General features: G+C 39.8%; 1 protein-coding gene across 5 annotated transcripts in view; it reads left to right on the top strand.

The window, feature by feature from the left end:
• CMSS1 (cms1 ribosomal small subunit homolog) overlaps positions 1-26,976 on the top strand; it is a 248,560-nt gene extending 221,584 nt beyond the window's left edge. For 2 of the 5 annotated variants that reach the window (XM_075514104.1, XM_075514095.1), the window contains 9 exons: positions 6,815-6,915; positions 11,654-11,725; positions 14,783-14,912; positions 17,851-17,910; positions 18,608-18,710; positions 20,130-20,190; positions 21,074-21,161; positions 22,779-22,867; positions 26,313-26,976. In XM_075514104.1, the coding sequence (XP_075370219.1) occupies positions 6,815-6,915; positions 11,654-11,725; positions 14,783-14,912; positions 17,851-17,910; positions 18,608-18,710; positions 20,130-20,190; positions 21,074-21,161; positions 22,779-22,867; positions 26,313-26,396 (788 nt within the window). In that variant the 3' untranslated portion in view covers positions 26,397-26,976. Of the gene's footprint in view, positions 1-6,814; positions 6,916-11,653; positions 11,726-14,782; positions 14,913-17,850; positions 17,911-18,607; positions 18,711-20,129; positions 20,191-21,073; positions 21,162-22,778; positions 22,868-25,919; positions 26,289-26,312 lie in introns of those variants that run through there. The other 3 variants (XM_075514078.1, XM_075514067.1, XM_075514084.1) reach the window with 2 other exon arrangements.
• Positions 26,977-27,088: the final 112 nt, after the last annotated feature.

Raw genomic sequence — 27,088 nt, 5'->3', positions numbered from 1 at the left:
GGAAAATTCGAAGCTGTCCATTGCCTACAGAGAGGGAACTTAGAGGGGATTGCCCTGGTAGACATGAAAGAGATCCTCCTTTTGGGATTAGCAGTGCTGGTGACACACAGCTGAGTAATTTGGGACCTGTCCAGGAGGTGGTCTGAGCTGCTGCTTGCCTGTTGCCGCTGTGCACCACTGGCTTCCGTACCTGCTTCTCCCACTGCTACGCGGCACCTTTCCATCCTTTCCGACGGCCTCTCCTTGTCTCTCTATCCCTTTCCTTTTGTCAGGGAAGTAGTTGAGCTTGGAACGCTTTAAAACATTTAAAATGTTAATCCTTATTTCTTAGTTAATTAGCCCCCCAGCCAGGCCTGTTTTATTTAAAAGACCTCATCTGTTCCTTTGGATAGTGATGGGCAGCATGGCAGGACCTGCCTGAGCTTTGTGTTTTCTGCTGCCTTGAGGAGTAATACCATAGTGGTATGTTAAAATACTGTCATCACCACTTTTAGCCCAGTTACTGTGATTAGCACAACTGTGGTGGCAAGAAGAGGCCTCTCAACTGAGCAAGGATGAACAGGGACCTGGGAGCCAATTTTGCTGACTGCTGTTACATTTTACAGAAAATTAATTGACCTTGCACTGTGTGTACCTGTTGGGACATACAGGGGAGATGCAATGAGAAAAATTCTAAATAGTGCATTGACATCAAGTAATCTGATTCACTGACGATTTAGGCCAGTTTTTAATGGTAAAACTATGAGAATAATAAGGAAGTCTCAGACTTCAATTTTATTCTTTTCCCTGACCTCCTCCCTGCCCCTCTCCTCCCGTACTCCCAAAGAAAAGGAATATAAAATGGCAATTAAGAAAAAACTCAAGATGTACCCAACACACTTGGCATTTTACTCAGCATCAAATATTTTTCAATCAGCTGAGTTTAAAGCTGGGAGCCCTGAGAAATATTTTTGCCCCAGATTAATGAGCACAGATCAGTACTCTTTAATCAACCAATAAATAAAAGCATAGCCTGCAAAGCAGCCTGAAATTAATCCATCATAACACACCCAAATTGAATTAACTATGCCCACCTACAGAGTAATGACAAGCACATACTTTCCTGTAACATATCTGAAACTAGAAAGAGAGCATAACAAATATAAAACCTATTTCCACAGCGTACAGGGATTTTTGTTAAAAATCAGAGAACACAGGCTTTATTTAAAGTCTGGTTTCAGATATGAGGCAATTTTAGAAGTAAGAGGAGGGTGGAAGTTGGGGAGGGCAATAATAAATTACGTACAAACTTTGTTTTCATGTAAGTAATTCTATTTTAGTACTGATATGTAGCCCTGATGGGAGCATAAGGAAGAAAGCAGGGATTTCTGTTCAGACCCAGAGACTCTTCTGACCTGTAGTGTGTCTCTGACTGTGGGCAGTGCCCGATACGTCAAATAAAAGTTGAGGAAGTCTCCCTCGTGGACACGTAAGGCAGGTTCCCTCCAAATTCCATCACAGAGATTAGTTTAACAGTAAGAAATGAACTTGTCCTGTACTGGCCTGTGTCACTGAGAGTCTTCCCGATGCCAAATAGATGCCTGATCTCACTTAGCTTCCAGACCAAAACCAAAAAACCACTAGTGGAATTATTCCCTTGTTATCTTTGGCTATGTACGCAAAATAATATTTTTCTATACTGAGCTTTCTTTTCTAATTACCTGTTCATTGTTCCTATATTATGAAGAGTTGTAAGCACCATGCCTCCTTCTCTCTCAAAAAAACCCTTCTGTTCTCTTCATCCTCTCTTCCTGTGAGGAACTTCCCATAGCTGCCGTCATTTCTGTGAGCTTTATTTCAGTCATAGGCTGGCTCAAACCGCAAGTCACGTTTTCCAAAGAATTTTAAGATTATTTTCTGTTCCTTTTCAGTTGTAACTTTTTCTTTATTTTGGGGCATTGGGAGGTGTGCTGCCTTAGAAGAGTTTCACTTTTTCAGTCAGCCTTAGTCCTTATAGGGATTAATTATTTTTGTTGTGGTCAGTATAACTCCTTTATTAATCACTTCAGAGTAGAGAAGTGGCATGTGAAGGTCAGAAGTCTCAGTAATGGTGAATCAGCCTAGCAAACACAAATTTGTATGTACTAGCTCTTTTGTACGAACAAAATTGCATTCACATCAAAGAACGTGTCATTATCTCCTATATCATTAAGGTTTTGTCTGCCTGTAAAAATACTAGTATAAATAACTAAGCAAATGCGCATTCTTTGTGAATATAGGAGTTAATAAAGGTGATGATTAAAGGGAACCCGTTAAATTATCTAAATATCTGTGTGCTTGCTTATTTATGTGCATGTGTACAAACATGCAGATGTGTATATGTATATATTTAGTATACCTATGGATGTACTTAGACATATGTGTATAGATCAATATTAAATTTGAAAGAAGTTAGAAACCATTGCACTGAATGATTTTAAATAGTGATCAATATCATAAATGAGAAAGTTTTATATGTGTGTGTGTGTTAAGCATAAATGGCTTTTTCCATTTCAGCATGGTTCAGAATAAATATAAATACTTAATGACTGGGAAGCCTGTTAGTATGTGCCGTGCCACTGATGTAATACCAAAGGAAAACATGTGAAGAGCTGTGGAATTGACATTTATTTTTCTTATCGAGAGGATTACGTGACCGTTCAGACGTCTTTGACGACCTTGTGGTTGCATAAGGTCCATACGTCTCAGGAGGGCAAATGCAGAGGATTGCTGCGCTAAACAACATCACCCCTTCAGCAGCATATTCCGTCGGTGCCTGCCTGCCCGCTCATTTGCACCGCAAGGGAGATGAAAGTCAACATTGTATTAATCTATTAGGTTCTGTATTTGCGCCAATTTATTATTAAGGAAGGATTTGTGCGCTCCCCTGTTCTGGCAGAGAGGAGTTTCCTGGGCAGCTTGATACCTCAAAGCAGGGCAAGCAGTGCTGCTCTGATGCAGACGTGTTTGGGATCTGTGAGCTGGGTGCTTCTGCGTTTATTTGCATCGAGTTATGATTTATTTTGTGAATAAACCCGCTGACATCAAGGTAACTATTTGCAGAAGATACACTGTTTAATGTGAGCATGGTTGGCAGAGTCTGGCCCGTGGTACTTTGATGCCATCAACAAAACGCTCCTGTCATCACGGGAGCTGACATGGTGTCACAAACAATCACAGCTCAAACTAGCTGCTGTCTTGACGGGGACATGAATGGCTGTTTCTGGAACAGATAAAAAGTCCTCCTGTTGTATGAAATAAAAGATACTTGGGTACTGCAGAAAATGCTCAAATTTGAACTGTTTTCACAGATGTTTGTTGAGTCTGGGGCTGGACATTGGTTCCCTCTTCTCTCGCTACTTGCTGAAAGTGGAGAAGGACGTTGCATCCCAAAGTGCAGTCCAAAACTCAGATGGGCAGTGAACAGGTGGTACATTGTCAGGCTATTTCAGATCATGGAAACCATTTGTCCAGTTTTAGATTGCTATTGCTAGCAGTGTGTCTTTTAGTTATGAGAAAGAGGTTATTTAAAACTTAGACGACTCCTGTTTGCCTTTCAGAACATGCCAAGTGGGATTTAAGAAGGAATGCTTAAAGATCACAGGCAGCTTCCCCTGAATCTATTTTATGCAATTCTCATTTATTTCCAATGTGAAGTAAATATGCTGAAAAAGAGCTGGCTCAGCAATTCAATTCAGTGAGGCATGCACAGATGTACTCTGGAATGGGTGTTTGGGGCTCAAGCATGGTAAGCAAGAGGGACAAAGAGGCGATTAGTTCTGATTTCTTTGATGTACTTCATTCGTATCATCACTCTGCAGCCTACTTGGATGTAGCGCATCCAGGACCCCAGATCTGTGGAGCTGGTGTGTGTAAAAGCTGGTCACTCCTCCAGTATCTCTGGAGTCAGGGCAGAAGCGACAAAAGCCAGTGATGGGTTCTCAAACACAGGAGGTGCCCTACCAAAATGTAGCACAAGAAATTTGCCGGAGGAAGGGTGATACGGAGGGAAACAAGCCCATTGTAATGCACAGTGGTAATGCTGAGTTACAAAGACACCTTTTCAACTTTCAGGAGTATGCTGAATGATGTAATTTTTCAGCTTCTTCTAATGAAGTATCATATCTAAGATTCCAAAGTAGCCAGAGGACATAAGTGGTCAGTGACTTCGGCGAGGAATAGGCCAAGGAAGGAGCTGTTGGTGTGCAGGGGCAGGCGTATGGTGCAGGAGCACTCGGACATCCTCAGGAGAACAGAAAGGAAGAACCCAGTAGATTGACAGAGATATTTGAGCTGTAATATAAGGAAGAAATTTGATAGTATCCCGAACCTTCAGCTTTTTCTCTTCCCCTCTTCACCTGCTTCCATGTGTTAGGCTGTACAGGACTAGATTTTTTTTTTTTTTTTTGTGCATTAATAATAAATTTATAATAAAGTAAACCCATATTACCATTGATGATGATTAAAAAAAAAAATACTCTCTCCTTTTTACTTCTGGTGGCCAATAAACTTTCCCAGAAAACTTTTCACCTTCAGCCAATGTATGATGAACACTCTCGGGACAGTAACAGTGATGTTCTAGCAAAAGTGGCAGTCGTACTGGGGACGGCTGCTCATTCTTCTTGTTCATGATCCAAATGGCAGCTCAGAAGAAGAGTCAATTGGACTCAGTTTGTCCCTCAGAAGAGAGGGAAAATAGCTCATGAGGGCAGCTCATGGAGATAAGTGCCATATATTTCCTAGTGCACAAGTAAGCCTGAGGTTTAGACTTGTCACCGCCCTTGTTCATGTCCTTTAAGAAGAGAGCCCAGAATGGCCGGCCACCTAGTGTCCTCTGAGGTTGACTTAGCACCAACTTAAGGGGCAGCTTAATGTTACAGCTAGCCTGTAGTAAAGGGCTGTCAGGAGTGACATCCCTGCTCTTCCCCTGCCACCAGCCCCTCACCCCACATGGGATCTAGCACTTGTGTGGCCACAGTCCATTCAGCTGCTGATTTGATGGCTGCGCCTGCAAAGAGAAGGAAGCAAATAGGCCAGCTGAGCTGCAGTGTCCACTTGGTGCACGCATTTGTGCATTTGCTCTAGATCTGGAAAGTGGGAGCTTTTCTTTGTGAATTCCCATTTAAGACTTCAGAATATGTCTTCATCCTGCGTTGAGATGCAAACAAGTGCTGCCATTTCTTCCATGGCATTCATTTTGGTCTGAATTAAGTTCATTAACAGGTTTATCTAACCCTTACACTTAGGATTCTCTTAGTTGTGGACAAACTGGACAGAAAACAAATTCTCTTCTCAGTTGCTGTTCTGTTTCTAAAGCTCTTGCAGTTTGCCAAGAATCTAAACTATATCAAGCAAGATTTCATGACAAATGACATCCAACCTGCTAAAACATTCACTGATTTTCTTCACTTGCTAGATTTCAATTTCCCAAACTTTTTTGAACTCTTAACAGCTGTCACAACCCAGCTTTAGGATGCTATTACACAAGCTTTTCAAATTTGGAAAAGGAATGGAAGTTACAAGATGGTATCTTTCCACGCATAAATATGTACCTATGTTGTTACCCATTCTGTCACATTAGGATTTCAAAGCCACTGCCTTATTGCCATGTAATATATAGCGTTGCATCTGTGGATGAATAAAGATTCCTTTTTCCCCTTCATATCCTTTTACTTACTTTTCACTTAAATTCTTTGACATATCTTTCACATATCCTTTCACTTACCTTTTTTCAATAGGTACCTACAACACCTTAAGCACTAATATAGCACTAATACTATTAGAGGGAACTGTTGCTGTGGATATTTTTTCCCCCCAAAGTCTCTCTGTAGATAAGAGATGAAGAAGAGAATGAGTAGAAACATCTTAATTTAAATAGATTTCTTTCAAAACATAAGCCTCTTTTTAGTCTTGTGGACATTCTGCTTAAACTTTGGGAATGGGGCCTTTGCCTAAGTATTACTTAAGTAAGAGACACACAATTAAAATGTACTTGCAGAAAATGTCTGTATATATTTTTATACAATAGGATATTATACCAATCTTGTAATTTTTCCTCTTGTAGGTAATTGGTGTCAGTAAGGCATTTTTGGCTTTTAGGTGGAGGCTGGGGTGGTTTTTGTGTGCATTTTGTGTGTGTTTAGTTTGATTTATTTTTTTTCTTCCTTCATCTGCAAGATTTTTTTTAGTAGGAGATGACTTATTCTGAAAGAAGTGTCAGCAAACTTAGCAAGAAAGATGTATTTTTACAGTGATCCTATGGACCATAGAGCCATTAGTCATCAGTAGCAGTGCTATTGCTTGTTTTGGGGTCTAATGAGATAGATCTGTAATTATGTGTGGTGAATGCAGTGCTATGGATCCAAGATTATGTTTTACTTGTTCTGAAATAATGTAGAGAGATGTCATGCGACTTGAGATGTAGTTTATCAAAAACATCTTCTTTCATTTTTCACTGCTTAGCTTAATTCAAAGGAGGTTTTGGAAAGATTAGATATTTCTACCTGTGATGCTGCAGCTGGCACCAACTGTGCAGCATTCCAGAAAGATAAATATATTGCCTGCCAGATATAATACTGTGAAGAGGAGGGGAAACCCAGGACTTTCCTTAGAATAAATTTCAAATACCAGTGTGCTAAAATGATAAAAAATTCTATTACAGCTGTACTTATTGCCAATCTTGAGATTGTATTATTGTGACAAGCTTTCAGCTGAAGATTTTATCTGTATTTTTGAATGCAAAGCTAGGAGATGGATTTGAAAAACAGTAACAAAACCCCTTCTTTTTTCTCATTAGATCCTTCAGAGGATGAAGCTATTGAGAAAGCAAGTGATAACAGGACAGCAACACATCAAGATTCAGATTCCAAATCTGCTGTGACAAAGAAAAGAAAGCAGGTTTGTAAATTTCCCAATTGTGTAGAGCACAGAGATGATAATGTGTAGGGAAGTGTAGTCCCCTTTCGTTCAGTAAAGGGACAGTTTTCTTCACTCTTTGTCTGATCTGTTCATGTAATAAGATTGTTTTATTAAATTATTTTGCCTCATTTGGAAGCAATCACATTCCAGTACATTTCAGTAATAACTTCACTCTTGTTTTGTGTGAGTTGAGATTGCCAGGCCTGTCTCCTACAAAGTGACTGTCTAGTGATAAAAGCCTGGATGGTGCTACCGAGTGTCCTCCCCTCTCATCTTTTCCCTTTCCCTGCACACACAAGGTCTTGAAAGCTATATTTAAATGTTGTGCAGCATTTCTATCCAAGCATGTCCCCAGTGCGAGGTCCAAGTGAAGAAGAATTTAGGTCTGCGTGGATTGATGTTTTCATAGCCTTGCACTACTAAAAGCTTCCTTTAAGACCAGTAGGAACTGCGTTGTTCAGCATTATACAGAGTATGCCAAGAAAAAGGTAGCAAGGTCTTTGACAGACAGCATCACCCCAACTGGAGCAAAAAATAATCATATAGAGGTCAGCTGATTTTAAGAAGTCTCTTGTTTGAAGGTAAATTTCTTCTGCCTTCCTGATACCATACAGGAGAATCGATTGAATGGCTGTCAAAGAGCTAAAATGACATTGGAAGCTATCTTTACTTGAGGTTATGGATATTAATTTTGACCCCTAGGTCAATAGTAAACTCACTGTGTGACGCCTAGGCAGTTGCCCAAGTGAAAACCATTTGCAGGGGTGTTCTTTTTTGTAACAGAGAAGCATAAACAACACAGTAGCGATTACTATGCTTTTGGGTGTCTTTCCAAGGAGACCAAAGGTAAGTGAGCTAAATATCTGAACTGGTTCCATGTTTTGATTAGGAAAGAGAGAACCGAGCAATACAGAGAAAGCTGTATTGCCTTTGTACGTGCTCTACCGAGGGGTCAGATGCTGAGGAATTCAGCTCAGTGAGGATGCCTACGGAGCCACTTGTTATCACCATTATTTTCACTTAAGCATTTAGAACTAAGTTAAGACAGTTTGTTTGGAGGAGTTGCTTTGCTCTCTGTGAGAACATTAGAAAGGATAACCAACACAGGTTATCCTGCCAAAGTGGACTGGGACTGCGCAGCGGTAGCAGAACACCTGCCACAGCTCTTCCTGTCCTATAAAGAATATCAGTCTGCATTTTCGAATCAGGTAATTTGATGTTTAGCCACGAAACTCCAGGAGGCAATGCTTTACGGGAGCTCAAAGTCATGGATGTGTTACTGCATGTCTTTTAGAGCAAAACACTTGCAAAATCAGATGTATTTACAGAAAGCTAGTAGTTTTGTAGTTCTGGTGCATAGAACATAACCCATTTCACTCATCCCTGCCTTATTCACATGCTGAAGCTATTCTGCAGTGGACTTGGCACCTTAGAGCCAGTCAGGAGACAACCAAATGGAATTATAAACATTTATGTTTCTAGTCTGCAGGCTGTCCTCAGGCTTACAATGAAATGAATAATTTGCCTCCAATGTGAATGGCACATTGATGTGTTTACTTTGTCACAAACTCCAAAAGTCAGAGTATATGGCTGACCTAGAATGTAAACTTTCACACACAGGCAAGAATGTTTTCACTCTACATTTGAATTTCCAGTAACTTGGCAACATGTAAAGACAAAAAATTTGTTAGAAATATAATACAGGAAATATTTAATGTTCTGTCTATGATTAACAAACAAGGAATTTATGACATTTTAGTTCATAAATCAACAGTCTCAGCACAAATTTCCTGTTTTCTGCATTTTAAGAACTTCCATGTAAAAATAGCATAAAAACACAGAGCACAAGGGAGCCATGTCAAAAAACAGTAGGTTGTCTGCTCTGTGTCTTGCATAAGAAAAACATGCAAATGACCTTTTCTTAAGGGTGGCATGCAAAGAGCTATTGCATGCCTAGGTAGGCAACTAACATTTGCGTAAGGGTCAGAAGTTCAGTCTAGATCAGATGCCTAAATATTTTAGACTGCAGATCGTCAAAGACATGTAATTTTACAGCCATTCACTAACATGAAGTTTCTCGTTTTCTTATGGCATTATTTTTAATGTCTGAATAAAGTGGACTTATTATTGCTGGGCTAATAGTATGCTATGCCTAAATATATATGTATATGCTGTTGTAAAGGAGATAATTTCGAGTCTTAACATGCTTCTCTGAGGAAGCAAGGCTTTGACTACAAGCCTGCTGTGTACTTCCATTGCTGTGAAAGAAAGAAGCCATGGCATTTGGTGATACTTTTAAACATCTAAAGGGCTATCAGTGAGAAAATTTTGTTTCTCTTAGAGAAAATTTTTCAGCTCTGTGGCATGGTTTTATTCTTTTCTCATGCAGATACCAGTTGGGAGTGTTTTGCAGATTTATGTAAAAAAGTTCACAACGTATATGAAGGGAGAAATGGGCCTGAAGTGAATGAGTGACATTTTTCAATATGCTGAAAGATAGGGATCCATCATATTCTACCAAAGGAAAAAGATTCAGGTTCACCCCTTTCTGGCTTTTTGATTGCTTGGTAGTATTCCTTGACTAAATCAATCCAAAGGCTTGTTCTCTGCATAAAATAAGATGTTGAACACGGAATTTATGATGAAAACACCTGGCAAGTGGTCTTTGAGTACCTATGGACAGCTGGGATGCATAAGGGTAGAGCAGGAACTGAAGGCAGAAGGTAGCTCTGTTTCAGTCTCAATGTCTGGGAATGCTAATGGTAGGGATAGGAATGAAGAAATGTATAGCGGTGTTTTAAAAGCACTTGAATCAGAGTCAGGACAGAGATTTTTAAAAAGAAACAAACCAAAACTAAAACCAAAAAGCTTATGTTAACCCTGGAACAATTTTGTTAGTTGAAGTGAGTTTCTACTCGCAGTCATTCCCTTGGTTTCTAGTGAAGATAATATCTGTTTATACCTGAGAAAATCACAGGGACAGATCTCTGTTGTTGAGGCAAGATACAGTCCCTATCACAACTTCTCATGGGTGGGTATTGATCCAGGCTGCGTTATATTCCAGCCCTAGTTGTAAAGTGCTTTGCTGGCTGTAGCCAGTCCCCAGCCAAATCTTCTCTGGTAGTTCCTAAGTATCATTTCAAACCTCAACCGGTTTCAGGGCCATTTCTATACAGTACTACTACCTTTGTAAGTGCAATGGCTGTGGTTGCATCACGGCACAGAAAGCAGGAGCAAGCAATAGGTCATTTGTTTATGTTGAGCATGGTGGTATCCTGGTTTTTATAGCTAAATTAGCCAGGGGAATGGGGAGAAAAAGGGAAATGTAGGCATAATATGAACAATTAAACCCCACAAAATGCTTCTGATAAGGATATGAGAGTGGGCTTGGAAAGGCACAAATGTGCTGGGCAGGGTCATATAGTACCAGTTGTCATGAAGTGTCCTCCTGTTAAGGGGGGGCAGTGCAAGGAGGGCTCAGAAAGGCTCAGATACTCTGAACTTCTGTTAGCTTTCCTTTGGCCCTCTTGGCCCTGTTGAAGCTGCCCTCACAAGGGAACAAAGGAGCAGCTTCTCTGGCTTTTGGCTGGGCTCCCTTTCCTGGTGATACTTTTGTTCCAGGCTTTCCCCATGGAGCACCGCTGGATTTGCTGTTCCTGAGCTTTTAATGCTCTGTGCGATGAGACTTCTCCGCGGTTTCTCACAGGAGCAGATTTTTCCAGCCAAATGCATCCTAGTATCAAGGAGCCTTTTCCTGCAGCACAGCCTATTTTCCTATTGCTCTTCACCAAGACACTTATTAAGCTCTAAAGCCCATCTATGTAGATTAATTTGCATTTCCATGAAGTGGAAGTCCCTACGAAAGCAAAAGAAAAGAGAATTGCTGTGCTTAAAACAAGGAAAGCCTGTGCCTCACTTCCTTTGTTTTGGACAATTTTAGGTGGCTAAGGACAAATCCTAACCCTGGCTTATGTGAACAGGGACTGTGGTACAAATGGACCAATTCAGCCTGCTCACTCAGGCACAAAAGAGGGTTAATAATAGCAACACATGTTGGATGAAGATTATTCTGAAATGCACCATGTATTTTTCTTCTGTGTATTTGACCCTGCCTACTATGAGGAGACAAAGCAAGAATGGGGCAGAACAAATTCGAAACACATTTTCCTCAATTTTGCATTACAAATGTAAAAGGAAATCCAGAGCATGATTGTTTCCAATTATTCTTGCCCAGTTCCATGGTATCTTTCACTGTCTGGATGCTCACCTTAGACCCAGTTATTTTAGAGCACTATTGCCAAAGTTTAGAAAAACAATCACACACAATAATAGAGGTTAAAAATATAAAGTTTGTGAAAGGTTTTGTTCATGTTTTCCTCTTGATTTTTTGTAATGTTTCAAAACCTGCTTTTCACCATTTTATGGAATTGTGACTACAACCTGTATGTTTCAAATTTCTGTTCTTTTATTCCCCTCTTGGTTACAACAACATGGATCTCAATTCCAAAATTACTCCAGATATATGTAACTTTAAGAATTTGATCCCTTCTACAGGTGAGGAACCTTGGTTTTGTTTGTTTTTCCCTAACCCAGCATTATATTTTATGTATCCCCTCTTACCTCCCTTTGGTGCCTTTTTTTTTCCCCCAGGTGATCAGATACCTGATGTTGAATCTTTTTTTTCTTACTTTTTTTTTTTTTAATATGTTCTTTGCAGCCTACAGAGTGTTTTCTAAGTCAGCCTGAAGAAAAACAAGAGAGCACTGTAAAGGCAAAGAGGAGAAAGAAGGTATGAATGTCCTAGAGTGTGTTTGGGGACCTGGCAGTGGGTGTATGTGCTATTACAAGATTCAGAATTGGGACAACCCTGTGACAATGAGAAGTAATATGGTCATAATGTTGCAGCCTCTTTTAGAGAAGAATAGAAATTCCTACTTTTTTGACTTCACTGAAAATACCCATTCCCAACCCGAACCATGGCATTGTGTCCATACTCCGATCAAGGGTTGTATATGTCTACACCCCACTTGTAAGTGTTGCACACTGGGAAAATGTAACTGCATCAAAGAAAGGTGGAATTTCAGTTGCTGCAGAATCTGCCCCATTTCAGCAGTGTAGTCAGGCTCCAGCTGCTATTACATCTTTTGAGCCAAGAGTTGTCCTTGTTCACTCTTTTCCTCATAGCATATGTATATAAATAAATACTCTGTATTGTCCCTCTGGCCGCGCTCCATCCTCACCCTCAACAGCAAACACACTCTGCAGTCTAGATGGAAATTATATGGCACCAGGCAAGTTAATTGTCTTTCAGGACAGACTGTAAATAGTTGGCTCCCTCATAAGGCTGAGAGGTGGCCTTTTTATATTATGTCAGGCCTCTTAATCATCCAGGGAATCGGAAGAGGCAAGAGTGGGGATTTAGCTTTAAAGGCAGCTCTGGCAGAAGTGACTGCAGTACTTGTTCCACTGCTGCCAGAGCGAAAGCATCCCACGACAGAGATTGGTGAACCAGACCTAACAAAAAGACCCCATTCTCAGGCAAACAATAGGGGCTTAGTTACACCTTTGGTTTCAGCGGGGCTAGGCCACTAAGTTGACATACACGGCCTGTTAAAAAAATCCATCAGGAAATATTTATTAGGTTGATCTATGGGTTCCAAACAAAGTGCTCTCTCCAAAAATAAGGAGAAGGGGGGGGAAAACCCTTTGCTTTTAAGCATCTGGAACGAATTGGAAGAAAAACAATAAAACTTCCTGCATGAAGAACATTTCCCCGCAGCTCTCCTTGAAGGAAGAGAGTTTGCTCAGGTGTCCTTGCTCTTGCTTTTACGGAATTTCTCATTAGTATCAGGCTTCTCCCCTCCAGAGTGCCATAGTTTTCCTGAAGACACCAAGTGGCCCAACCAATGACATAATGGTCCTGTGGAACGGCACCTTACGCTGAATCACCAAGTAAAATGAGCCTGATAGTTCTGTCTTGCTGTCTGCTAAATCAGAGGTTCCCAAATGTGGGTCACTTAACAGTCAGGTTGTAGGGCTGGAGGAGAGCCAGGTTGTGGGTTGACAGGAAGAACAACGAAGAGGTTCTGCTGTGGGCCTCATATGCAAAGGCTGTGTGTGCTGTAGATGGCCTCTGGTCATTCTTTGGGAAGACAGTTGTTGCATGGCAGAAAAATACAGCGGTGCCAAATGAGGGTGAAACCTGGGAAGGAATGCTGCAGATTCAGGCACTGCAAAAACCTGCTAAACAGCCAGACGTCCGCTGGAAAGTCTTCCGGGAACTGCAGAGGGCTTTGCACCAGGCCAAAGGCAGACTTAGAGGAAGGCATTAGCACTTCATGTCTGCGTATCCCACTGTCAAAGATTTAATTGGGGTCTTGCAAACACACAGCTGGTGTTTAGCAGAGATGAAACAGGCAGTGGCCAAAGTGGCAGGCAGCTGGGAGAGGCAGCTGCCTACTTTGCCTTTGCTGTGGGCTGGAGTGGCTTCAGCAGCCCCCGTGTGGCTCTTTCCTGTTCAGCCTTCTGCCCCTTGTGCTGCCATCACGGGAATATTTGGGGTGTATTGGGCAAGAGAGAGACAGAGCAGTGGGGAATGGAAGAGAAGGAGGGAGTGGGTGCTGGGATGGAGTTGGGGAAAGAGGGATGGAAAAAGATCTGTCCCCTATGTTGAAATTCCTGCTACAGCTCTCTTCAAAATTGCCATTGATCTTTGCTGCCCCAGACCTTAGCCTGCCAAAATTGCACTGAAGGTACTCACCACCACTCCAAAGCTGCCAAAAATGCTTCCAGGCCCACCTCATCTCTCTGTGAAATCTCATTTTCCCTCGCAGATACGTACCCTATTGCTCCGTCCTAACCACGCTCTCCAGCTCCTTTTCACTTCTAGGCTTATGCTGCCCTGTGTCCTCATGACGGCAAGTTCAGTTTAGCTTACGCAGCTGAGAAACCTTGAGCTGGCCTTTCACAAATGAATCACTTCTCAGTGAGAACAAGAGAGGCTTCACATTCTTGCCATTCTCTCCAGGCTGCCTCTATCCTTGAAAACGCTGTTTTCTTAAATGCTGGCAGATCGTTCAGATAATGGGAACCCTGGGCTATTCTACCCCAATGATCCATTTAATTATGGGAAAAAAATACAGCAACACTTTCACTTCATTGAAAATTCAGACCTGTTATTTGCTAACATTCCTAAGTTGCAAAACACTATCATTATGAACTCATGTGCAGGCTCTAAAAATTATTAGTTTGGTTTGAAGAATTACACATTTTGGAAGAACAAATCAGCTGCTGAACTCTTTCTGCTTGACTTCTGGTTTTGTGAGCTTTTAACTCATTTTCGTCACACTTGCATGGCATTCTGTGAATATAGCTAACCATCTTCCCTTCCAAAATAGGTAGATAATTACCCTGTTTTAATCAAAATATAACCAAGACTTATATAATCACTTGATTCCTGTTGTTATGCTCTAAGAATAATAAATTAAAACAAATGATGAAAAAACCCTGAATTTTCAAACTGATACTCAAGTGTAACAACAGCAAAACTCACAAAACCAGCTTTCAATTATGCTTTTGTTACAGCAGCATTTCAGGTGAGTGCACAAGATTTTTTGTCTTCGGGCTCACAGATCGTCTCATCAAAATATCTGAACTTGCATCTGAAGTCTGCATTCCCACTAAAGACGATGGGAATCTTGTCCCATTGTAAGGTGTTTTTCTAATTACGCTGTAATTAAGCCAATATAACTGTATAAAGTTATGGAGGATCATTTATTTATAGTGTTATTAGCTAGAGCAGAAATTATAGAAATACCATACTTACCTGTGTTACTTGGTTTTTTAGAAGAAAATTTCTGATATTCTGGAAAAAAATGCTCCAAAACCTGGTGTCCCTGCAGATCTACAAAACCTGCTTAGTCAACATTTTGGTGAAAACCGTTCAGTGATTGAAATAGAGGAATTAAAGCTGTCAGGTAACTTATGCTATATTTAAGAGATAAATAATGTTTTTTCATTATACTGTTGAGTTCTTTTCTTCAGAAGAAAGAGGATTTTTGGGACAGGTCTTGAGTTGTACATTTTTATGGAAATACTTTCTCATACTGTATATTAATTTGCTGTTTAAGTAGAGATGTTAGTTTCTTTGGAATAAATGTGAGGTTTCTTGGAGTTATGGAAATGAAAAGAAACATTGTTTAAATGTGTCCTTTTATTGTAAAGTATTAATTTCGGGAGCTCACTTTTCTAATAGAAATTATATGATTCCTAATAATAGCTTCCAAGATGCTGACAGAGAAAGTGAAAATGTATTTTGCTTCTGGGATTATCTGAGTCGATCCAGATGCATAATAGGAGGGCTGACAGAAGTAGACAAAGAAATAATGAGACGTCATTCTGACGTGGTTATGAGGTGTTGAACACGATGGTTTTTCAGGGAGTGGCATGAAATGAGATGGTAGTTTTGGTCCAAGTGTAAAGTGACCAAGTTTCAACCATGACAAGGACCCTCTTGATTTCCTGTATTCTGTCTCCAGTTAAAAGCCAGTGGTAGAAAAGTCAAAGCAGGACAGAGCAGGGTTAGCTTCTGTCAGTTGAAGGCTGCATTAGAGATGAAGGCAACATTGAACTTCTCTGCCTCTTACTCTGCAGATAAAGAGGCACTGTCATTTTATAGGCACTGTCCATTATTTGTTGGTAGGGCTCATGAAGAGCAAACGGCCTGGTAACTAACCTGCGTACACCTTTGATACTTCTTGAACTCTTCGTGACCTGTGCCCAATATAGGAGCCTTCTAGCCCAGCAGTGGTTTCTCTCTTTTAATGTCTAAGCCTGTCCTTCTAGATAAACATGCTGCTCCTTAATATCCATTATTCTAGGTTGACCCTTCGTTATTTCTGCGGGGCAGGTTCAGCTTCCGTGCTGAATCAAGAAAACCTGGAGAAGTCCCATATAGATTGCTCTGAAAAGCTTGTGTTAAATATTTTTAGACCTTCAGGGGTTTTAGCAAATAATAAATTGCTTTGGTTTCTTTCTTATTAAGCCCCATTGGGCTTAAGAGCTTAAGAGCTCTTTGGGCTGGTGAAGTGACCCATTTCCATATGGGTTGGCTCTTGGGCTGGATGGAGATATTTTTTCTTTCTTTTCGTGCTGGGAGTTGGAGGCTTAGAGTGCCAAGGAGTTTACGAACTTCTACAGCTGTCAAGTCATTCACGTCAAAGCACTGAGCAAATAACAAGCAACTACTTGGAGTTGTGTTTTCTTGTTAACTGACACAGTGCAGAAGGTCAGGTTTGTAGTCAGCATGGTCTCTTGCTGCAGTCTGGAGCTATGTGTTTTTTTCCCCCTTTCTGAAACTTGAATTTAAAATTGTTACTTCGGTGTTGCTGGAGTGTTGGTGAAGTCAGTGACTGAAGCTCATGTCCTTTAGAAACCATCTTTTGAGTTGTTCAGTCATTAATGAGACTTAATTCAGAAGAGCAAAACAACAGCAAAGATATTTTGCCACTGGGGGGAAAGGACCATGGTGGATGTGAAGAGCTCTCCTATTACCACCAAATGCTTATGGAAGGGCAGCCCCTGCCCTTCCCTACTAGTGTCAAGTGCATCTTTTAAGCATGATTTTTAAAGTAAGTCAGCTGCTGATCCTTCAGTTGTACACATTCATTCCCTTTGGAGCTCAAGTCCCATTAAATGTCAGTTTCTGGATTTAATAAAAGGGATCAGTGCAAAATAAAAGTTTTTAGCAAGACAACACCCATTAAGTGGAAGATACAGTGATGGAGGGTGGCTATGCTCAAGAAACTACACAGGTGGGACTTCAGCCAGGCATCAGCTACAAACCAAGTTTGTCACACTGTCTGTTCCAATGGAAATCATGGATTGACGCTGCCAGCATTAGCACAATGCACCATCCATGTGAACATGAGTAACGTCTGTAACGAAACCTCCTTAATTCAGCTAAAATATATCAGCAAACATCTCATTCCGTGGACAGGCACCCTGAGGTGCTGTGCTTCGTGCAGAATGACGACAAATATGTGGGTCCCTGAAGACAGAGCTGTTAATGCTCTGCGGGAGCGTATTGTTCCATCAGGCAAAGGACCCTTAACAACAATAGCAGATTTTCACACCATCTAATTTTATCACCATTTTAAGAACTTAGACTTTCTATATAGACACTGAAGAAAGGAAAGGCCTTCCAAAGAACCTGTTAGGACCTTGTCTTTCTTCATTGCCTTTATATGAAATTTAAAGTTAAACGGCATGTGTGTCACAGAGTGCTTTTAAGACTTACTAGTTAACATAGTAACCAGGTAAAAGATAAGCAGTCAGTGGGAAATGAAGGAAGAGGAAGGCATTGAAATGCAGCATGGGTGTTACCATTAGGGTCGATATAATTAGGTAGATTACTACAATATGAAAGGCCAGAAAGAGAAACAAATTCATTGACAGATAGATTATTGGTAGGTTCTTGCATTTACACAGTATGAATTGTTTGGTTGATCTCAAATGTATTCCATCATAGGTAGACTGGAGGAACAGTCTAGCAGGTTGACTGTAAGGCTTTTGACTAAGACCTTTGATTGATTGTGACAAAGACATATGCAAACTTTTTTTAAAGTATGTGATCACACCTGTGCAGCCCTGTATTCAGGGTTTTTCATAGTGCGAGAGAAGAAAGGAATTGCAATTGAGTTGAGAGATGTTACCTTCATTGATTTATCCAATATAAAGCTTCTTGTACATGAGGTGTACATTAATCTTTGTTTCACAAATGGTAATTTATCGATGATGGATTTTAACACAGTTGTGATTTCATCAGTATAACTAGTGGTTATGCTGCAAACCTATATAATCCTTTTGCTGTTAAAAATACATCAACAAAAATATTTTTTCCTTTTACGTTTTCAGATTCCTGTTTTTTGCCATCCAATGATCTCACCCACAGTTTTTCTTCATACCTGAAGGAAAGTGAGTTAAAATGTTGGATGAGATGAAAGTTGTATGAAAAACATTGTTAATGCAATATTATTGCTGTTTTTATCTGCACCTCCAAATATTTTTAATTATGAAATATTAATAACTTTAAGGGGTTTTCTTTTTTTTTTTTCATGGCAGGTCTTGTTTTTCTGGCTCTTTTTTACTCATCACTTTTTTTGTATCAAAATGTTTTAGGGTTTCTTTTAATTGCTAGGGATTATTTGTCAGTAATTTATTGTGGCTTTATAAGTAGGTGTATGTATTATCTTACAGTAAAAATCCTGCAGCTGTCTGCTGACATGAACCAAGAGAATTTTTATTCTCATATATATATTTACATAGAACTTCTGGTCTGGTAAATGTATCTTTTCAATTGGTTTTCTCTGATACAAATTACCATATGTGGCAAATGAAGACAAGGGACTTGTCACCTTACAAACTGTTTATTTTTAATGCTTATCTAAGTTGTTCAGTTATGTGATATTTCTGTATTTTATTTATTTGAGGCATTTTATTTTCCAATTTCTCAGCCATGACTAAATGTAAAAGTGTTGCCAGAGATCCAGACCTCATAGGAGTCAGCATGTGTGTTCTTGCTGCTGGCTACCATTCATAATGTACTCTTGTAATTCAAAATTGTGGCATGTAGTACTTTCTGTGTGTGTGTACACGGACTTTTTCATTGCAGTCTGTCCTAAGTGGGCAAAACTCCGTAAAAACCACAAAGAGAAGAAGTCGGTGGTGATGCTGGTTATCTGCAGTTCTGCCCTTCGTTCCTTGGAACTCATCAAGTATGTCGATAGCAAATGTTGTGTGGAGGTTGGCAGTCAGACAGAGGTTTTGTCTTGGAACCACAGGCATAAAGGCAAAACTGGGACACTGTCCTCTGCTAGCCAACAAATTCACTGACTCAAACTGATGCAATATCCCTTGTTTCTTTAAACTGTGGGAGTGTGGTGTTTGGTTTTAGACTGAAGCAACACTTAGTACTTCAGTTGCATGGAAGTGCTATTTTTGTTAAAAACCAAAAATAAAGTATAACCAACTTTGGGGAAAGATGCAACATGTTATACTTTGGAACAGAGTAAACCATAAAGCATCATGATCCACCGCTAGAAATCGTGACTTTGCACCAAAGGCAATGAGGACGTGGTGTTCCACGGCCTCAAGTGCCAATGCGTGCATCTGGTCTGAGTGCCTCCAGGTCTGTGCCCATGTTCTCAGCTGGCTCAGGCTGGCAAAACTGCTGTGCAGAGGTTACTATTTTCAGTGTTCCCTGTCCTCTTTTTTTCCCTTCTCTATCCTCCCCCTTCTCATTCCAGAAGTCCTGGATGACTTTGATGAATTAATGTATACCTCACAAATTTCATGGTTGTCTATTGTGTCTTGACCCCATTTCCTGTGATTGTCTGTCAGTATAACATGAGATGGAGAGTTGGGAAATTTGACTCCATGCCACAGATAGAAGCATAGATACAGCAAATGTGCCTGTAGTGCTTAGCCCCTGCATGCAGATATTACCATCTGAGACTTACGTGGTTTATATGTATACTTTTATATAAACCTTTAGCTTTGCACAAGAGAGAATCGAAAATGTGGCGCACTGCAAAAAACATGTAGAGAAAGCTGTCTTAAATGACATTCAGTAAGTACTGAATATGTTGTCTCCTGCTTGATTAATACAGAACATAGAGTTATTACTGTGTGCCAAAATGGAGTGCCAGAAAAACAAGTCAGGTTTTCTGACAAATGAGTTTTGGTTAACTGGAATTTGGGCAATCTCTGCAGTAAAGACTGTGAAACGTAGATTGGTCCATACACAGATCTTTCCTTTGTGCACCGACATGCATGTTCGTTCATGCCTGTGTCTCAGTAACTGAGATATTTTTTAATTAGAATTTGGTGATTAGTCAGTCTTGAACTAAGTTAGCTGTGAAAGCTTGGGCCATAATTATTAAATATTATCTGAAAAGCTATCTAAACAATATTGCCCCCTACTGATATCTGCTATTGTGTTTGTCCAGTTGTTGATCACTGTTGATCAAGTAGCAAACAAGAATGTACATAGTGTTCAAAGTACAAGCAGGGTCACTGGGGGACTGTGTGTCTCGAGCATATTGAGAAATGCCAGTTAGTTTTGCTTTCCTCCTGTGTGGTCTTAATCCCAGGCCTGATGCTTGCATTTCCTTTTCCAATTTTTTTATTGCTAGGTCAATGACAGCATTTAAAGGAGACTGCAGAGTTCTCAAGTTGTTTGCAAAGCACATAAAGGTAAGAGAGCTGCAAGGGAATTTTGATAGAACAAATAAACAACTAACTAGTGTCGTACCATTTTCTTTTTAAAGCATTTAGCAATAATGCCTTTCATATAGTGTTCATATAATGTTCCTTTCTTTAGGTAATGCTTCCTTTGGTAACCCATTGCTGCAGTTTGAGGAATCTAGCCAAACACCATCTCCAATAGCTCTGGTGCAATCCTATGGAGAATGTAGATGCTTATGCATGTGCTATGTTTTAAAGATGTTCCACATTCCTGTGAGAGGGGCTCATTCAATAGCTTTTGCCTGTTTAAATAGGAGGCTCACACACATAGGTTTGTAGAAGCAAACTGTACCAGCACCCACATTTGCATTCTGCCAGTTGGATGCCTGGATACCCAATGTCCATACCTGGTGGACAGCACAAACTGTGGGGATGTTGGAAGTAACGAGGGGACATTTGGCCTTTGATATAAATACTGTCAAACACACAAATGTCACTTGCTTTATTTCACCCTTTTTCAGTGTCTTCATCTTGAAGGAGTTTAGAGCTAATTCAACTTTGTCAGTTTTCCATATATTTCGAGATAATTTGTTTAAATGCTGAAGGAAGCATACTGTTCTCACCTCCAAAAATAGTTGGTGCAATAGCAGATTTTCAAAGTTGAAAATGACTGAACTTCTAGAGAAGTGTGATGCCCAGCTGGCTGTTATATTTCTTAAACTTTCTCCCAGATATATCAGTTTGACAGTTTGAAAGATGAATAGCTTTTGTTATTTGATGGTATTCTAGAAAGAGATACTATGAGATCTTGCATTTATTTCCAGCTCTTTGAGAAGAAATTTTAGAACAATCGTGGTTTTACTGTGCATTTGTCTTTCTCTCTTCAAACTAGATAAAAGAACAGATGAATATGTTGGAGAAAGGTGTGTTCCACATCGGGGTTGGAACTCCTGGGAGAGTAAAAGCACTAGTGGAGCAAGGTAGGAGAACAAGGAGGGTTTTCTCCATAGGTGTCTTATACTTGGTCTCATGAGAAACGAGACTTCAACCTTTTTTGAAGCACTTAGGTTGACATGAATCTGTGGATTTGGGTACTAAACTGTACAGTTCTGTTTCTCCACTTCTACTATGTCAGTCAAAATGAGGTCAAGATTCTAGTAGTTGATTTTATGATCACTTTAAGCTGGCATAAATCAGTATTACCAGAGAAAGGCAGAGTAATACTTCCCCCCCACAGTCAGTGCCCACTTATTCTCCTTTCCTGCTTCTTGTGCTAGCCCAAGAGTCTGTTTGGCAGCTCAGTGAACTGATCCCAGATAGAGCCGATCCCAATTAAAACAAAACCAGTGTGCACACAAAATCAGGTAATGAGCAGGCAGAGATGGGGGACTTCCTCTTTTGGCAGGAATACTGATTTATGCTGACTTGAAAGTCATTGCAAAACCGTAGTGTAAGATTTAAAGCTCCAGGAAACTAAATACTGCAAGTAAATAAAAAGGAAATAATGGCAGAAGTCATTGTATCATACGTCACTCTGAGCTCAGTTTAAACTTTTGTGAGGGGTGGACTAACGATCTGCTTGCTGATTGGATTTTATTTCTCATTTGCCTGTAATGAAATTAATAGAAATCTCCTTTTCCCAAATTTTGAGTAGTTTTACTTACTCAATAGACATTATGTACACACAGAAAAACAAACAACAAAATGACAAGATGATAAGGTGATTCTTTCTGTTCCTCTTTCTAAACACTGCCTTACTCTGACTGTGTTTTCTTGGTCAGGGACTGGCTGTGGATTGGGACTCTACCGCTCCTTCCAAAAGGGTACAGGAATAGCATAATTTTGTTGCTTCTTGTGCCCTCCACCAACATTAAATCGTTACTCCTCAGCACATCAGCACATTGCCATGTTAGGTGGAGGCAGCTTATGGCAGGGACACAAGGTGTATCATCTTATCCTAAGGTCTAGTCCTTTTTTGACACCTTAGTGTTGCAGTGCCAGGTCACTACAGAATGGAGAGGAGTCAAAACTGATATAAAAAATTGTGGGCATCATGTAGAAGACCAGGGAAAAACAGGGGAACAGCTGGAGGGCCAGTTCAGAAAGGACTTTTTCTTCTTTCACCACCATTTATTTGGAGGATAAAGGAATTCTTCAGCAGCACCACTGACCTGACTCACATTCACATAGCACCCAGTTCTGTGAATTGCTAAACACTGTCAGTTCCCATTAACAGGAGTTTTCAGGCTAGGGTCCTTGTAACTTCCCAGCTCTTCATCAGCTGTGGAAATTCAACTCCTGCGGTTTCATCAAGAGGAAGCTTGAGGAATTATTTTCTGGCAGGATGTTAGCCCTTGACAAGCCTGGCAACAGTAGTTGTTCTGCTTTTGTGTTTATCTTCCAAAAAGGCATGGGATTATGTGGTTAAGGGAGTTTGCAGTGTCAGTGCATTAGTTTTCCAACCAGCAAATGTAGTACTTAAGTGTTCAAAGATTAGTTTCCTTGGAAACAGACAGCAAAAGATGTAAAAGCCAAAAATCATTTTGATAAGCACATGTCATATTATCTTGGTAGTAAAATTTATGTTGCCTTTTTAGATGGCCTGTGCTTGAACTCCACAAAATATATGATTCTGGATTGGAACTGGAGAGATCAGAAACTAAGGAGAATGATGGATATCCCTGAGGTATTGTATAAGCATCTGTATATATTATATTCTGTGTATTCGTTACTTCTGATTCTAGTGCCCAGATCTTGGTCAGTAAGATTTTCTTTCTGTAAAGCTGACTTCGGTGGTCTAGAAACACAGAGAAGTCAGCATTTGACTGGTAAGTCTGTACTCTCGGGTCTCAAAATTACCTCCTGAGGAAGATTTTTTCCTTTTTTGTTGCAAGTCACAGCTGTGACTTCTACTGCTGTGCTGTGAATTTCTCCTGGTTATGCTAGATGGTTGTTCTACCTGTTCCCGGGAAGTTTTCTCAGTAAGAGGACTTTTTTGCAAAAGTTTCCTCAAAAACTGAATAAAACTTTGGAGAAGCATTTATTTGTCTCCATCTGAGAGTAAGGTAACTTCTTGTGAGTAACTCTACAGACAGTGCTTGCTTGCTTTTTTTTTTGCAAGAGGTAGGGTACAAACTATGTAGAGCTATCCATTATTTGTAGACTCCTTTTAAGATAATTCCCGTTCTTTTCAATTCTGTAATCCAGCTTTCACATTTATTGCTGTGACAAAGCATGTTTACCATATGCTGTGGGCCATCAGCTGGTATTTAGCCAGCAGAGAGTGAGAAGCAGGTTCCTCCACCAGTCGTTGTTAGAAAGCTCCCAATTCCCTGCACAGTGTTTCCATTTTTTTGCACATTTAGAGCAGGCTGATATGCAGAATCTCAAGAGAAAAAGGACTTTTTTGCATATAGACATTAACCTGTTTCACAAGTGAAACAAATTATCAGTCATTAATCCTTCTCTGCACTTGTCTGTGTAGTTGAATGTGCTGTATTTTACAGTCCCACGTACACAAAGATACATGTTCCTAATAATCTTGGATAAAGTGCCTTGCAAAAAATACACTGCAGAAATTAAGTAGCAAAGAAACCAGCTCTGCTTTTTGAGGCAAGGAGGCTCCCTCTTGTGGTAAATACATAAGGCTTTTTTTGTATGGTTTCTGCACTTATCTATAAGTTTTTTAAAGAATGGAGAACATGAATTCACAGCTATATTAGCACAAGATAGTACTACAAAAGGCGCTGGTTGCAGTGGGATAGAATTTTTAAGTCAGCTGAAGTAAATATACATACAGTGGCCTATAGGTGATCCACCTCAAAAAACTGAAATATTTGCTAATATTTGATTTTGGGCTATTGCAAACCTGAACTGCCCCTTTCAGCTCACTGTAGGTAGCATCACATCATTTCTGCATGTCTGTCCAGGAATACAGGCCAGAAGTTGTGACTCCAGCTGTATTTTATTAAGGGAAAGTGTTAAGGCTATCTCAACATCACAATGTTAAGGCTTAGTTCAAGTTAAAACCAAGTAAGTGTGTTACATCTTCATATATAGTGTTAGCATAAGGAATAGATATTTATGTGTGATTACAGAATAGTGAATATGCAATTACAGAAAAGTCCTCAAACATGCGCTTGACTCAGGTAACAACATACAGAAAGGTTTTTTGACATCTTGAGCTATGTAAGTGGAGTGTCTTGCAGCTATTTGTCCTGCTGCAGACATCAGGCAGATTCCTGAACATTATAAGAATGTCAGTAATAAAAGATACCCAAATAATGTTTTTGAGATAAGGCATCGTAACAGAGTAGAAATCAATAGGATTTTCTCGCAACTTGCGGACTTGAAATATGGAATACAGTCTTAGTGAGCAGAGGATCTTACTCCCCTCCTTGTTTAAAAGTTGTCAAATACATGCCAAGATTAGTAATAAGTTTGCTCAAAGAAGAGAGGAATTAATAGTACCAACAACACAATTTAGCGAACTTCAGATGTACTAATTTTTTTCATCCCTTGTTAGTTGTGGAGGCAAAATTGTACCCTTTTTCCCAAAATTGGAAACAAGGCATACTGACCCTGATCCAAGCCTCACTTTGTCAATAAATTCTTTGCATATTTGAGGTGCTCCTTTGCTACATTTCATTGTAATTACACCAGAAAAGAAGAACAGCTGGAAGCACATGTACTTTTTGTCCAATCATGGAAAATCTGTAGCTTCATTTTAAAGGTGCGAACTACTTGAAGTTTTTGTACTCACCTCATATTCAGTGGAGAATTATGTACACAGTGGTATATTCTGATAAATATGTGAATTTAAAAACACATGAATCCTCCCATATGACAGTCCTGTATCCCATCACATCCACATAATGGATGCTGCCCTGATCCAGTGCTCTTTCAGATGCCTCAACATCTCATTAGTTAATGCTGTTGGTTTTTTTCTCTGTTTCTATGTGTCTCACTCCATTCATCGCAAACAGTGGAGAGAAGGAAATAAAAAGAAAGCTCACAAAGAAACCAGCGGTGGAGTAAATGAGTTTATCAGGCTCTATCTTGACATGCTTGATTTATACTGAAGCGTAAAGGTTTAAATAAAAATTGATTGTATGCTTTCTGATCTGACCAAAGGACAAGCTTCCCCCTTTGAAATCTTTGTGTATAGAGGTTGATGGCAATACAGACCTGTCTAAACTCCTCAAATTACTTGTTTGTAAGATTCAAATGGAGTTTTTTCAACAAAAACCAATACTGTATTGTCTGCAAAGAATACAAACACTGAGCCTTGAGTAAGTTTGAAAATACAGAAAGTTTAAGTTTAAGGTTTCACGAAAGTGGAAAGGTTTGTAAGAAGTGGACTTGTGATAGAAAGACAACTGTTTTCACACTCATGTAGCATATCCAGTGTGGAACAGAGACTGGTCAGACTTTCTCACATCGTTTATTCCTGTGCAAAGTGGAGGCACAGAGGGATATAATCCTGAGAGGAAACTTGCAAATAAGTTATTTGTAAGTGGGAAGAGAGAGCTGGAGACTCTCTTCAGGAGACTCTGGACTAACCACGATGATAGAGAATCTTGTGTTCTTGCTGAAGTATGTAGTCAATATTTACTCTCAAGTACATTTGTCTTTTATCTTTAGATAAGCAATAAGCTGCAGCCATGTCCGTTGTTATAAACCAAAGTACTTTGCATGCAGCACATGTAGACTTGACCTTTATGCTCGCTTTCATTCAGGTGTCTCAGACACAGACAACATTGTGGCTGTTGCAGTGCAGTACCGCCCTTGGACTACTTGATAACCCGTTGATACTTTGGAAAGTCCTGCAGGGATTTTGCAGCCCAGGGTGGATCTCTTGCTGTAGCATGCTTTATCAACTCCGTATTGATGACAACTTAGCTCTCGCCCTGTTAGATGGGACTGCACAAGCCGTAGTTGTACTTTAGGATTGCAGAGCAAATGTTAGGTGTTTGACAAAGTGGAAATGTTGTAGAGCTCAGGACCTTGTATAGGAACCTCTTCTTTAATTTCTAGTCCTATAGTGGGGTGTCTGAGTAAATAAATAATGGTATTTAGCCAAAGCATTATCAGTAACTTTTGATGCTTTCTTTTATTTTTGTTTTCTTCAGATAAAGAAAGAAACAATCGACCTACTGGAGATGTGTATTATAAAGCTGTGCAGAGAGGGGTCTGTGAAGCTGGGACTCTTTTAGTAGTTTTATCAACAAGGAAGTCATTTGCAGCTGCATTTTAGTATTATCCTGTCTCCAATTGGCAAGTGTTTAATGGATGATGGAATTAAGAATTTTGACTTTTCAGAGGTCTGTCAATACAGAAAGAATGCACATTGCAACTTTTTCTGAGTTTCCTTTTAATAATAAACTAGAAGTTTTGTTTGTAGTTTTAGTATGATTTTTATTGCAAGAGCAATGTGATCTTGAAATTAGAGATACGTTGCATTCACCTGCTAGATTTACTACTATGTCACTCTGAAGATGAGCAAACTTGGGTGTGAAAGTCTTTGTACAATTCAGTTCTCTGTTATCTCCCTCTGCTGTCCCAAAGGAGACCTTTACTTCTCTCATGAGAGTGTTTGAAAATGTTGTGTGAATTTCAGTAATTTGTCAAAAAGGTATTTTTCACCCATCTGTTCTAGAGCTGGCCAAATGCAACTTTTTTGCTATTACATGATAAATTATCTGTATATTGAGACTTTATTTTGGTTAAACTGTTGAAGTATGCAAAAAATATTCTTCTGTTTGTCCATTTAAATTAAAAGGTAATGATCTCTGAGTGATTCTTCTGTCATTGTGGGTAGTAGGGAATGGATGCATTGTTTTCAGAGGGTAAGATGGAATAGAGGTGAGCAAATCATCAGCATCTGGGAAAGCCATTGGTCCAAATT

This window comes from Mycteria americana, chromosome 1, assembly GCF_035582795.1.
Source record: "Mycteria americana isolate JAX WOST 10 ecotype Jacksonville Zoo and Gardens chromosome 1, USCA_MyAme_1.0, whole genome shotgun sequence".
Classification (NCBI taxonomy): Eukaryota; Metazoa; Chordata; class Aves; order Ciconiiformes; family Ciconiidae; genus Mycteria; species Mycteria americana.
The sequence above is the reverse complement of the archived record's forward strand: the minus strand, read 5'-3'. Positions and strand labels throughout refer to the sequence as shown.